At 33.8% G+C, this 14,151-nt stretch overlaps 1 protein-coding gene across 1 annotated transcript; it reads left to right on the top strand.

Annotated features, from left to right (window-relative positions):
* Window positions 1-3,060: 3,060 nt before the first annotated feature.
* On the top strand, window positions 3,061-12,776 carry RERGL (RERG like). The gene is made up of 5 exons (XM_055318853.1): window positions 3,061-3,149; window positions 4,441-4,497; window positions 8,257-8,330; window positions 9,591-9,739; window positions 12,098-12,776. Exons 1-5 carry the CDS (start codon window positions 3,098-3,100, stop codon window positions 12,378-12,380), a joined length of 615 nt encoding a protein of 204 aa, XP_055174828.1. The 5' UTR covers window positions 3,061-3,097; the 3' UTR covers window positions 12,381-12,776.
* Window positions 12,777-14,151: the final 1,375 nt, after the last annotated feature.

The raw sequence follows: 14,151 nt of genomic DNA, 5'->3' as shown, positions 1-14,151 counted from the left end.
GATTATTTTTTAAAAAAATCTTGAAAAAAAAAAGAGTCAGATCCTTAACTGACTGAGTCACTCAGGCACCTCTGTTTATTTTAAGTGGCTATTAAATTTCATGTAATGCTTTTGGACGCATGTTATTCATGCATTTTTTTTTCTCCTTTATCTTGGTAATGTACTGGAATATTCTACCAAATTTCCTGTTGTTTCATTGTCATTCTTAGAATAAATTCTACTAGCTCATGACACTTGGCTCTTAAAATAACATTTCTGGATTTGATTTGCTAGTATACTTAGGAACTAGGGTTTATATTAGTTAGCATTGTATTTTTTTTAAGAAAAGATTTATTTATTTATTTATTCGTGAGAGATCCAGAGAGAGAGAGAGGCAGAGACCTAGGCAGAGGGAGAAGCTCCCAGAGGGAGCCTGCTTCTCCCTCTGCCAATGCAGGACTCCATTCCAGGACCCCAGGATCATGACCTGAGCCAAAAGTAGAAACAACCACTAAGCCTCACTAGTACCCCTTAACCTTGTATTTCTTTGTTTTCTGTTTGTTTATGTACGCCATTCATGTCTGGTTTAGATTATGATAGACACAGAAAATGACATGGAAGTAGCCCATCTTTTCAAGGTTCTAGAATAGTATAATGGAACAAAATAGATATTCTTTCTCTTTGGAGATTTTTTTTTAAATCACTCCACTCTTGTGAATCTGAAACTTTTGGTGGAGAAATTCTGCATCTATTCTCACAGAAATTACAGGGAAATATTAGCTAAGAAGGGGTGGTTAACCTGACCTCAGAGAAATAAGTATTAAACAGATAAAATTATAGCATTAATGACCACCTGATATGTAGTTTCTTATTTTTTAATATTTAATGTCCATCTCCTACGAGCAGAACCTACTTTGTTCATTAATATGTCTCTAACACTGAAAATAGTGCCAGACCGATAGTAAACAATAAATTTTTGTTCATTCAATAAATGAATAAAGTAATAAAATAATTTTGTTTTGGTTGTGAGAGGATTCTAGATAGTAGAAGTAATATGTCTATCAGAATATAATATTTTAGCATCCTTTACCTGAGGCCAAAAAATATATAAAAATTCTGTTTTTTAGAAAAGTATGTACATAATTATGTTCTCTCCATTCAGGTTTATAGCTTCACTCTATTCCAACACTAGACTGCTTTTTTTACTATATTTATTTTTGGAATTCAGTGGAAGTGAGGAGGAGGAGGATATGGTGTAAGAACACAGGTATTTCGATAACCATCTATATATTATTTTCAATATCATGTATGCTATGAAGTTAAGCTTTTCCTTTCTATCAGTAGGTATACTAAACTTCCTAAAGACAGTGATCAGAACTTTTTTAAGAAGATAAAAATAGAATTTCTCCAAATACAGGGGAAAAGATTCGATTCCATATTATAGTAAATCAGCTGGTACACTTCCTTAATAGAAAAATAATTGCCTGTTACTTTTAATATAGGTGCATGGTTTAAAGAGAGAACATAGCTTATTTTTAATTTTTAAAATAATTTGTAATGAAAGGAAAAATTTGTTTCAGCTGTTACTTTGTTGATCTCATAAATTTGCCATACTTTCTCTTGCCTTTTTTTTTTCTCTTTGCAGTGTCTAATTCCTTTTTTTTTTTTTTGGAATAGACACATCTTCCTAACCCCTAATCACTCTTTCTTTCCTCTGTAGGGTTCTGCTCATGTTTTAAGCTTTACCTACTTTTTGAAGACCTTTCCATTCACTGCTTTGCTTTCCACAGCCTTTGGTTAGAGCCCTATTTTAGATATGTCATGTTTATTGCCATTCAAATTGTTTCAGTTTTCATTTTAGTAGACTATAGACTTATTAATGCAGAAGAATTCTTTATTTAATTGTTGATCTTGTATAAACTCAACACAGCTTCAATAAAAAGTGGCAGTTACTCAATGTTGGTTAAATACATGCATTTTTAAAAAGCATATTATACCTGTGATCAACCCAGCTTAGAAATGAAATTCCCTTAACCTGGGCATCAAAATCTAGTACACAAAGTTGAATTCTTGTATTTGTTGTTGTACTCTTTTCTCAACCTTCCAATATATGCTTTTACAAATGGGGAGAGAGAAAGGGAAAAAAATAATGTGGCGATTTGTATTAGGGGAAAATGGTTAACAGAAATATGAAAGACTCATCATTTTGCATATTAAATTTACATCTTTATGTCATAGCAGGAATGAATTATATCACAATACCCCTTCCAGGTATTATTCCTTTTTTGATTTTTTTCCTAATTATAAAGTGTTATAGAAGTGAACATGATAGATTTTTGTTTATTGTTCTTTAAGCAACATACAGCTGCTTGCTTTATTTTTTTTCTCAGAAACCTTACTGTTTTCTATTGGCATAAAATTTAAGAGAGAGAGAGAGACAGAGAGATTGCTTTTTAAGAAAGATATTGGAAGGGTAAAACCCTGTAGTGTCCATCCATATATTTCATTGAGAGCCTCCCAAGACTTGGAAACATGGGCTGGGTATTTATGTGCCCTGCTGTCAACCCTAAAGTAATACATATGAAAAGCCATCCTCCTCCTTCTCTCATTTCTATTCATGACCAAGTTTGCTTATTCCCTTTGTCTTTCACAGGAGAAGCCCAAGAAGCTGTAGGCTCAGGTATTAGGAGAAAAATCAAAACTGATCCAATCTTAAGTAGGTTTACAAGAATGTATATTCATTCTCTAAAAACTTTCTAAGAGAAATCATTTTTCTAGGTCCTAGAGAAAAGTAGATTCTGTGTACATAAAAATAGAGGCTTGGGGGCTAAGCTTTCTTAGCTTAGTTAAGAAATTCTGCAAAATTTCTGTGAAATTCTTAACTATTGACTTAAGAACTATTGACTTTATGTCTAAATAGTAACTGCAGTGTTTTTTTTTTAATGGAATATATTTAAAAAGACTCCAGGAAAACATTTATAAAGTTATTATTGGACGGTAAGAGTGTGGGGCGGAGTTGGCCTTAGAGAAATGATAGCAGCATTATTAAAAAGTAGTTTAAAAGCACATGCTGGGCTCAAGTCAGTATAGCTCCAGAAGACAGGAGCAGAAAGACAAGATGAATGATGTGAAGCTTGCTGTCTTGGGTGGTGAAGGAACAGGCAAATCTGGTGAGTTACGTTGTTGCCTATGGCATGGTTCAGAATGCAAAAAGAGTGAGAAATATATTGATCTCATAGATATAGGTATATAATGCTATTTTTCATTAAGACTTTTCATTTTTATGAGTAATAATGCAATTAACTGTATATTTATAGAATTTATAAACAGTTTGAGGAAGATAACTGAAGTATTAATTTATGCTTTTTAAAAATTCTTTGGAATAATAGTAAATTCCTCCTTCATTGTCCCAACTACACCTGCCCTCACATCCACTAGTGGCAAAACAATAGTCTTGAACTGATTCTTCTGCTCTGAGACTAAGGGCAGAGAAGAATTAATGGAGACCTCTGTATTTTTTTTTAAAGATTTTTATTTTATTTTATTATTTTATTTTATTTTATTTGAGAGAGAGCATGAGCAGGGGTAGGAGCAAAGGGAGAGGAAGGGGGACAAGTAGACTCTCCACTGAGTGTAGAGCCTGACACGGGGCTCAATCCCAGGACCCCAAGATCATGACCTGAAGTCAGACGCTTAATTGCCTGAGCCATCCATGTACGACTGTGGATTATTTTTTATTTTTATTTTATTAATTTTAATTTTTTTTGGTGGATTACGTTTTAAATGCAGTATTATTGAAGTGAGAAAACTTAGGACAGGCATGGCTTTATAGGTGCCTGGGGACTGAGCAACAGGTGCCCTGATTTTGAAAGCCATGGTTTTGTTTTATTTTACTGGAATTTATTTTTGGTTCCATTATGATGGTGGCCAGGATGCCACCAAAGAGCTACCTGAACTTCATGAACCATACAGCTGGCCAGACCCAGGAGCTGCAACTGACCATAGAGATCCTTTTTCTGGTTTCCTGGATTTTGAAGTCCCAATATCCTCACAAACAACTGTAAAAGCTTGATCTTGTCTTTGTCATTATTAGCACACAGCACCTTGGAACCAGATTTAATACAATAAAGAATATAAAGAGATGATATAGTTCTTGAGTTTCAAACCTAATGAGAGCTCTGTTTCTGTTAAATAAGGCAAGCTGCTTTACCTGTTTGCATTCATGAATTAATTACGTCGTGATTTGAATACACAGATCACTTTCTTTCTAGTCTTTTAATCTTTATGGTTGTACAGTGAAAATCTTGCTGATTATTATTTAGACTAGAATTTAATAAAGCTTTAAGGTCTGCATTAATGCTTGGTAATTTTTGAACTGAAAGATAAAACTTCATGTACATAGCTAAGTTATCTGTGTCGCAAAACAGAAGAGACCCTAAGTCCAGCATGTTTGTTTTGCAGCCCTTACAGTAAGGTTTCTTACCAAACGATTCATTGGAGAATATGCCTCTAATTTCGGTAAGTCACCACTCGAGACTTTTTCACCTTTAAAATGTCAGCATTTAAAAAAAATAAATAAAAATAAAAAAATAAAATGTCAGCATTTTAATTAAACTACAGTTAAGATCACTGAAGCATTTTGATAGAATTTTCCAATGTTGCACTTTTAAGCAACTTATTTATTCAGATTCTGGTTGGAAATGCCAAAATAGGTACTTGAATGTTCTTTTATGATAAAATTCACCCAACTTGATGTTAGGTAAGATGGATTAGAAAGTCAGTTTGTTTCAGGCTAAAATTAGAACATTAAAACTGAGATTCTCCTCCTGCCAATATTATAAAGCATGTATGAATATTTTTGTAAACTATAAAATGTTTCTGAAATTAAATAAACATCTGTTAAAAGATAAGGACAAATTAATTATAAAAGCACTAGAACGACAAAATAAAGCTTATGTTAATTGTAAAACTGTGTGAAAATAACGGGACAATTTTATAATTATAGATTATTAGATTGTAATTATCTAGGTTGCTTAACTAAGTTTCACAGAAATTCTAAAACAGGTGCCAGAGCACCTTAATATGATCTTAAAATCATTTTACTAACTCTGCTCTAAATTTATTTTGATCAGAATTAGCATAACATATGGGAAATACCACAGTGGGGCATTAATAAAAAGTGAAGAATTTTGGCAGAGTTTTGAGTATATTTTTGGCTCAGCAATTAATCAATATAATGGTACTAATATCTCAACTGATTTAAGGCATGGGGGAAAAGTCTTTTGCTCTTTGTTTTTTAAACAAGAACAATAGATGTCTAAAAAAACATATGAGAGTTAGAAGAAAGGGGAATGATTTTTTTTCAATAATTTCTACTTAGAGTAATAGGAAGTTATCATTGCCAGTGTGTTTTTCGATGAGAAATAACTCCCTTCACAAAAAAAAAATTAGCCTCCATTCATGAGGTAGCATTATTGGAGAATTTTAGGAAGTAACTTTAAAGTATTGCATTGTGTTGCTTTCTACATGTTTCTAATATACTATTTCAGTCCATATGACATAGTGAACATTTTAGAGTAAGTTCATGGAAACTGTTTAAAGAAAGAAGAAATACATAGAAAGAGAAATTCTTATTGCTTTATTTCTCAGGTCAAACACTTCAGCCAGAAAAGTCAATATAAAACAAAGTAGGAGCCAGGCAGGAGAAAATGTTTCAGAATAACAAAACATAACATAAAACCACACCCAAAAATAATAACAACAAATCCCCTTAATCTTTTATAAGAAGTAGTTTTATAAACAAATTAAGTGCACACAATTCTGGCTGGTACATATCCATTAAAAAAGAAGAGAGAGAGAGAAATTTTGAAAAGACAACCGAATGAACAAAAGGTCATCCTTGCATGAGAACAAACTAGCAAAAAAATGACTCCATTTTGTAAATGAAGATCAGAAAGGGAAAATAATAAAATTCTAAAAAGTTAAGAGTTAGTGACCCCTGCGGGCAGTTTTTGAGTTTTGAGTAGATATTTTTAAATGTCTAAAAGGAACTTTTATGATTCACAATCAGTGGTAAATCTATGAAGTTAGAAGGAACTGTCTGAAAATAGACTTTAAGGCTTAATGAAACTTGTTATAGTTTCATTAAATGTAACCTCAAAGGATTTTAAAATTCATCCCTAACCCTCTGAAGCTGGCTCCCAAAAAGCTTGCTACATGTCTTTAACTATGTGCTACATTGCTTGAATGGGGCATGATTTTTTGTCAGTGTGCCAGTTTGGAGAGAAGTAGGCCTTTTATTAAACCCTGAGGAAAAGTTACAGAAAGATAGGCCTTTATTCATTTAACAAATATTTATTGAGTACCTACAATGTCTCATGTACTCTTCTAGGTAAAAAAGCTATAGCAATGAATGAAAACAATGATTATCCAGGCCTCCATAAGATTTATATTCCAAAGGAACTGTCCATTAAAAAAAATAAGTATAAGTTATATCACATGATGATAGATGCTATGAAGAAAAAGAAAACATCATGGGGGAATGGCACTATTATACTATTTGACCACTTAAAATTGGATAATTAGGGTTGAACAGACACATGCTGGTGGTAAAAACTGAGCCATGAAAATATCTGGAGGATTACATTCCTCGCAGGAGGAATAATTACCGAAATTCTGAGGCAGGAAATTTCTGGAAGAGGTGAGGAATGGTATGGAGGATGGTGTAGTTTGAGTACAAATAATTTGAGGAAGAATAGCCAGAGAAGTCATGGAGGACTAGACAATGTGGGCCATTCTCAGGCATTTTAAAGGCTTTGATTTATTCAAGTGAGATGGGGAGCCACTGGAGAGATTTGATCAGACAAGTGATATGGATTTGGCTACAAAGTTCACTTTTGCTCCTGTGTTGAGAATAGAGTATGCACGATAAGGGAGTTAGGAGAGGGTAAAGCAGAGAGCTGAATTAGGAAGTTTGGTAATAATCTAAACAAAAATAATGATGTGTTAATAACGGAGAAGATAAGAAACAAACTCAAAATATACTTTAAAGAGAATGAAAAAGGAATTTTTAATAGGATAAATATGGGAGGTAAGAGAAAGACAGGATCAAGGATGACTAAAAGCTGTTAACCTGATCAACTTGAGTTATCAATATGTCACTTAATGAAATGGAAAATTGTGGAAGATAGTCTTTTCAGGGAAATTGGGGTTTCAGTTTTAAGTATGTTCAGGTTGAGATGTCTATTGGGTGTCCAAAGGGAGATGTACAATAGCAGTAGTTGTTTGCATCTGAAGTTCAAGGAAGGGGTCTAGACTACAGGTATAAATTGGGTCCATCAACGCTAATTGTTTTATAAAACTCTGGATGAGATTAAAAAGGGAGTATAGATAGAGAAGAGATCCATAAACTGGACCTATGTTTGAAGTGTGAGAATACATGATGGGAAAAATAAAAAAAAGATTAATACTGAACAACAAGGAATAAAGAAAAAATCATGGGAGTATGTTGCCTTGAAAGCCGTGGGAAGGAAACATTTTAAGGAGGCAGGAGTGATTGATTATAGTAATGCTACTGAGGTGAGTAAGATCAAGATATAGAATTAGTCAGTGAATCTAAAATTGTAACCTTGATAAGAACAGTTATTTGAGCTAAAGCTTGATTGGAATAACTCAAAGAACTTGGGGGAGAAAAATTGGACACAGGGGTTGTAGATACAAAAAGACCAGCAGAGAAATAGGGCAATTACTGTAGAGGTTGAGGGGATCTAAAGGATTGTTAAGTTTGGAGAAATTCAGCTATTAGTAATGATATAGTGAAGAGGAACAACTTATGATTCAGAAGAGAGAGGTAGAATTGATGGGGTAATGTCTTTATGTACATCAGTAGTAAAGGGCAACCAGTTCATAATGAATAGATTGGCCTTAGAAAGAAACATAGATACCTTATCCATAGTTATAGGACAGAAGATATGTATATAAGCACAATAGCATGTAGTTGAATAGATATGGTGATAAAGTTTATTTGTAAGAAACATATGAGCAAATATAACAAATACATGTATTTAACCACTAATAATTTTAAAAAGCCACTGTAGTATTCTCCTAGAAGATGACTAGTTGAATTTGCGAGACTGTGATCCAAATATATGCTAATTTTTTAAGAAAAATTCTGGAGTATTTCCATATCGACAATGAATATATACATTTTTAAATTTTTATTTATTTATTTATTTATTTATTTGTTTATTTATTTATTTATTTATTTATTTTTTGCAGAATCTATCTATAGTAAGCATTTGTATTTGGAAGGGAAGCAACTGAATCTAGAAATATATGACCCCTGTTCTCAAGTAAGTAAAACAGATATAATTTTATTTTTTCAGTCATGATTTGAAGAAGATTGGGTAAGAGTAAATGTAAATAAAGTTGCCAGTCTTAAATCTTTTTTTTTTTAAATTTTATTTTATGATAGTCACAGAGAGAGAGAGAGGCAGAGACACAGGCAGAGGGAGAAGCAGGCTCCATGCACCGGGAGCCCAATGTGGGATTCGATCCCGGGTCTCCAGGATCGCGCCCTGGGCCAAAGGCAGGCGCCAAACCGCTGCGCCACCCAGGGATCCCTAAAGTTGCCAGTCTTAAAACCGAAATTTATTTCCAATTCTAATTAAAATTTAAAATTTAAGATTATTTTATTTTTTTTTTATAAATTTTTTTTTTAATGTATGATAGTCACAGAGAGAGAGAGGCAGAGACACAGGCAGAGGGAGAAGCAGGCTCCATGCACCGGGAGCCCGACGTGGGATTCGATCCCGGGTCTCCAGGATCACGCCCTGGGCCAAAGGCAGGCGCCAAACCGCTGCGCCACCCAGGGATCCCAAGATTATTTTTAATATTATAAATTCCATTATCTAGCTTTTCCATAGAGTTTTGACAAAAATGTTATAGTACAAATATCTTTGAAATAGCAATATTAGGCTCATTTATATTTCTAGGAGGTCGCAGTATATAGCTATTAGAAGTTAATAGTTTAATGGCTTTTCAGTTGAGTTTATATTTTCATCAAGTTGAATTTGTAACCATCCACTGTCAATAAACCATGAGTAAGGTAGATTTTTGTACAAATTCCTTTGTCTATTCAAACACAAATAAGTTAAAATAAATTATTTTTTATTTTTTTTAGTGAAAAGTGAGATAGATAAAAATTTATTATACTTCCTCTGTATTTTAAAAATTTAATCACTTTTAATTAAAGAAAGAGTGACAAGGAAGAGAACCAAGGAAACTACCTTTGAGAAAATATCAGTCTTCAGCTTATTAAAGTCTCTTTTAGTGACACCTGGGTGACTCAGCGGTTGAGCACCTGCTTTTGGCTCAAGTCATGATCCCTGGTACCTGGGATCAAGTCCCGCATCGGGTTCCCTGCTTGGAGCCTGCTTCTCCCACTGCCTATGTCTCTGCCTCTCTCTCTGTGTCTCTCATAAACAAACAAACAAATACATCTTTTTAAGAAGTTTCTTTTAGGTGAAATGGGTTTCCATTAATTAATTGTCTAAAGTATAAAATACACATGGAATAGTTCACCAATTTCAATTTGCTTGATTCATTTTCAGCCACAGAAAGCAAAATTTTCCCTCACAAGTGAGCTGCATTGGGCAGATGGGTTTGTTATTGTGTATGACATCAGTGACAGGTCCTCATTTGCTTTTGCAAAAGCACTGATCTACAGAATTCGAGAGCCTCAAACTAGTCATTGTAAAAGGTAAGATATTCTTCATTCCTCTCTCCGTTCTTTTTAGTAAATCATCATATAGCTATAAGCATCATTAGGAAGAGTTTAATACAGCCTTCCAATTACAAAATTTAACAGCCCTGAACAATTCACCTTCCATTCCACAGGAGTTACACATGTAGTAAAAGGAATAAGATGAGAATACTTTATATCCTGGCTGACATAAACAGTTACTTGCTCTGAGTAAATGGCTATTTTACAAGACAGCTTCTATTGTTAACATGACACTCACTTGCAAAATAATGGTCCTCTGTACACAAGACAGTTCACTTTCCAACCTTTCCTTTTCATTCCCACAAAAATGTTAAGGATACTAAATAAATCCAAATTTATTACAGTTGGCATCCAATTCCTAGTCATTGGGTTGTTCAATCTATCAAAGCAAAATAGACTGAATAATCAAGCCATTACAAATTCTGAGTAGGAGAATACATTTTTCTCTGTTTCACCTCCAAAAATAAGGAGCTGATCAATGATTTCCCATTGTTAATGGTTTTGACACAAGTAACTATGAAGGAAGACATAACTGTGCCTTAAACCATTCTTGCATTAGTAGATATAAGTTTAACCCTATCAATTTCCCGCTTAATTTTCTTATTTTTTGCTTTAGCCTTTCGGATTTAAAATATGTATTTTTATTCAACATGCTGATATAAAGGATTCTTTGTGCTCTTGATCAGAGTTGCCCTTAGAGTCTGAAATAACATTCTAATATGGGAAGCACAAACACAATGCTAGTACTGAAAATTTGTATATGTGTTTTTATATCTATTTTAAATATTAATTATCAAGAAACTATGAGATGATAATTGATAAAGGGTATTTCCCTGGAGTCAATTGATGTAAATTCTTGTTTATATCTGATTGACTTTAGGTAAACCACTTTAATCTCTAGACCTAATTTTTCTGATTATAAAACTATTGGAAACATGGTAGGGGAAAAGGATGTGATTTTGCTAAGGTACCTCACAGCTCTGATTTCCTCTAATATTACAGGTTTTGTTTTTTGTTTTGTTTTTTTTTTTTTCTGAAATAAATTGTTTTAAGCATTAAATGGCCTCATATTTAAGCAGCATGACTTAGGTAAGAGATAGTAATAAAATTCCTTTGCTATTCCTCCAAATCAAAAGAATCCCTTACGAATATTGAAAAACCTAAAAATAAAAACACCTATATTTGACATTTTTCAGGCAATTTTCTTGAAATACTACATAATTTTTAGAGCATTTCCAGTTCTCAATCTGTAGATAGACTCGAGTAGCAAAAATATATGCCTGTTTTATAAAGTTGCATCTGATATCTGTGACTCATACTTCAAAATATTTCACTTCATCTTCCCCATTAATAATAATTTTATAAACTATATAGAAAAAGATATTAATACCCTCAAAGTCTAACACATACAGTGCTTTTTTCCCTCACCACTCACACCATCTTGGAAATGAAACCAACTTTGAACAGAATCTAAAGACAACATCTCTTCAGATTGAGTTGAAGACTGCATTTATCCATTTTTCCTCTAAAGTAGATAACTTGTCAGAGTTCCGTGGCATTTGAGGACGAGTTGTCTTATGACAGCCTTCAAATGAAACTCTGTTTTAGAAATGTGCCACTATAACCAAGGAGAATATATTGATATTTGCTAAAGAAATTATCTTAACAAAGAAGCATATTTCTTAAATACATAGAAAAATTGTACAAGGTCATGAGATCATAACATTTTTCTCTAGAGTATAGTATAATGGATATTAACAAAGAACAAACAGCAGTGAGTATTGAATAATATTTTCCTTGGGAAAATTATATCTAAATTGTTCAAGTACAGTTACTGTTCAGTAAAGAGACATTAGTTAGTCCTTCTCTTTCAACTGGTAAGGAAATGAAAAATAATATTTGGTAAGCATCTTTTGTTGCCTGTCACTGTACTAGATATTTTTATATATATCATTTAGTTTAATCTCTATAAGAATTCTATGTAATGACTGCTATTTTATTATTGTTTTACACACAGGAAAACTGAAAGTGGGAAAAGTAACAATCATGCCTTATTAGTAAACAGAGCCAGAATTCAAAAATAGGTTTATATTAATGCAGATCCTCTGCTTTAAGATTCTTGCTGCTACAGTGTCACACATTACATTCTATATAAAATAGTTTTTGTAAGTAAATGGGGATGTGTCATGCACATACATATGACTATAAGGAACACATACATTCACAGTACTTTTTTGGGGGGAGGTCATAATTCATTTTGATATAAACCTGCTTAATGAGAAAAAAAAAAAGAGATGTAAAATAATCATTCCAGAGTTCTGTTCTGTATTTCAGAGCTGTGGAATCAGCAGTGCTTTTGGTTGGTAACAAGCAAGATCTCTGTCACATACGAGAGGTTGGCTGGGAAGAAGGGCAAAAACTGGCATTGGATAACCGATGCCAGTTCTGTGAATTGTCTGCAGCAGAGCAATCTCTGGAGGTGGAAATGATGTTTATCAGAATTATCAAGGACATCCTGACAAACTTCAAACTCAAAGAAAAGAGAAGACCCAGTGGATCTAAATCAATGGCTAAATTGATCAATAATGTTTTTGGAAAGAGACGAAAATCTGTTTAGCAGACATGTAATCCTAGGGGATTTATTGTATTAGTCAGTTTCGGATATTTACATGATATTAAATTTACCCTTTGTATGCAATTAAAAAAATAATTCTTTTAGAGATATGAAATGACTGAATAAAAGCCACAGCTGTGTTTTCAAATATATAGTTTTCCTTTTTGGTTGTTTGTATCTTTGTATCTTGTATTGTGACAAGATACAAACAACCAAAACTATATATTAAACCTTTTTCTTTATTACATGGAATAGCACTCACTATAATTTATTGATGCATTGCTATGCAGTTAGCCTTGCCGAATAAACTCTGCTTAATAATTTTATTAAGCTACCATCCCATAGACCTCAAGTGACCTTTATTTTATTTATTTCTTTTGAATGAAATATGTAGTTATATTTCACATAGTTAATATAGTGCTGAATTTATAAATTTGTGAAAGTTCACAATTTAGTAGAAATGCATGAATTTAATTTTGAAAGTGCCTTTCCAGTAATTCAGTGAGTTCTTGCTTACATCTTGGTATTATTTATTACTCATACTACTTATTTTACTTATAATTTTAGCCGTAAGAAGTTAAGTTCCTTGCCTGTAAGTGCCATTTTTTATTTGGTCTGATGATGAAAAATTCTGCCTCTGCTTGTAGTCTTTGCTAAGAAGGGTAATCCTCACAAATTCACTTACATGGCTCTTTATACAAAAAAGATCAGTTGTTTTTAGTGCATAGAGAGATCCATACATGCCAGGGAAAGAAAAAGAAAAAGTAAAAGCTGGTTGCTGAGTATATATAACCTTGAAGACCTTATTGTCCTTAAAGAAATATTGTATTAGACAAACATTTGGGGCCTTCCCAGATTTCTTTGAGGACAATTTCCTTCAAAAATCAGCTGTTTACCCTCTGGACCTAAGTACCACTGCTGCTGACCTCATTGCATTTCAAGTCACGGTCTAGACCTAACCTCAGCCGAATCACTGATAACTAAGTTTAGGTCTCCAGGAAGTTAAACTGAGAGTACAAGCAATGCTACAGGTGCTGGTTAACATGCATTGGCAAGAACCTGGGGGCCAAGGTGGAAGAAGAGCTTGAGTGGAGTGTGGTAGGCAAATGGGGGGACAGGTGACACAGAACATGAGCCTGCAAAAGGGAGAATTCATTGACATGGTGTTCCTCACCATGAGTCATGATTCCACATTATAGGAGCCACACCTAGAGCTCATCCATGTAGCTTTGCTGTTCCCTGGAAGCTGGCCTTGATACACTACAGTAAAAGAAGTGGAAATAATAACACACTGTATGATAGAATATAAAGGAGCTCAGAACAGTCATAAAGATAGGGGAGTTAGAACTGATATGGCAGGTTGGCCCAAAAACCCACTGTCTGACTGTGTTGCTTGGAACTATTCAGAGGAATTTCCTCTGCTGAGGAGGGGAGGAGGCATAGACAACTTGAGAGCTAACTGTGACTGTGCTGTATAGGTCAGAATTGGCAGTAGGGATGTTGCCATGAAACTGTGCTTCTCACTATCAGCCCAGTGATAGAATCCTGGAAGAGCAGAATCTGGATGCCAGCATTTAACTTGTTTCCTGTTATCCACCCACTCAGCCCCCAAAGAAGTGCTGCTATATCTGGAGCAGAGGCTCCTTTCCTAATCCTGGCTGATTGGAAGTGACATACTTAATCAGCTAGATGGAGACAGAGTCCATATAAGCCCATGCATTGCTTCCATCCATGCCACTGTGACCACGTTATCCTGGATCCATTTTGTAAGCAC

This window comes from Nyctereutes procyonoides, unplaced genomic scaffold (genome assembly GCF_905146905.1).
Source record: "Nyctereutes procyonoides isolate TBG_1078 unplaced genomic scaffold, NYPRO_anot_genome, whole genome shotgun sequence".
NCBI lineage: Eukaryota > Metazoa > Chordata > Mammalia > Carnivora > Canidae > Nyctereutes > Nyctereutes procyonoides.
The sequence above is the reverse complement of the archived record's forward strand: the minus strand, read 5'-3'. Positions and strand labels throughout refer to the sequence as shown.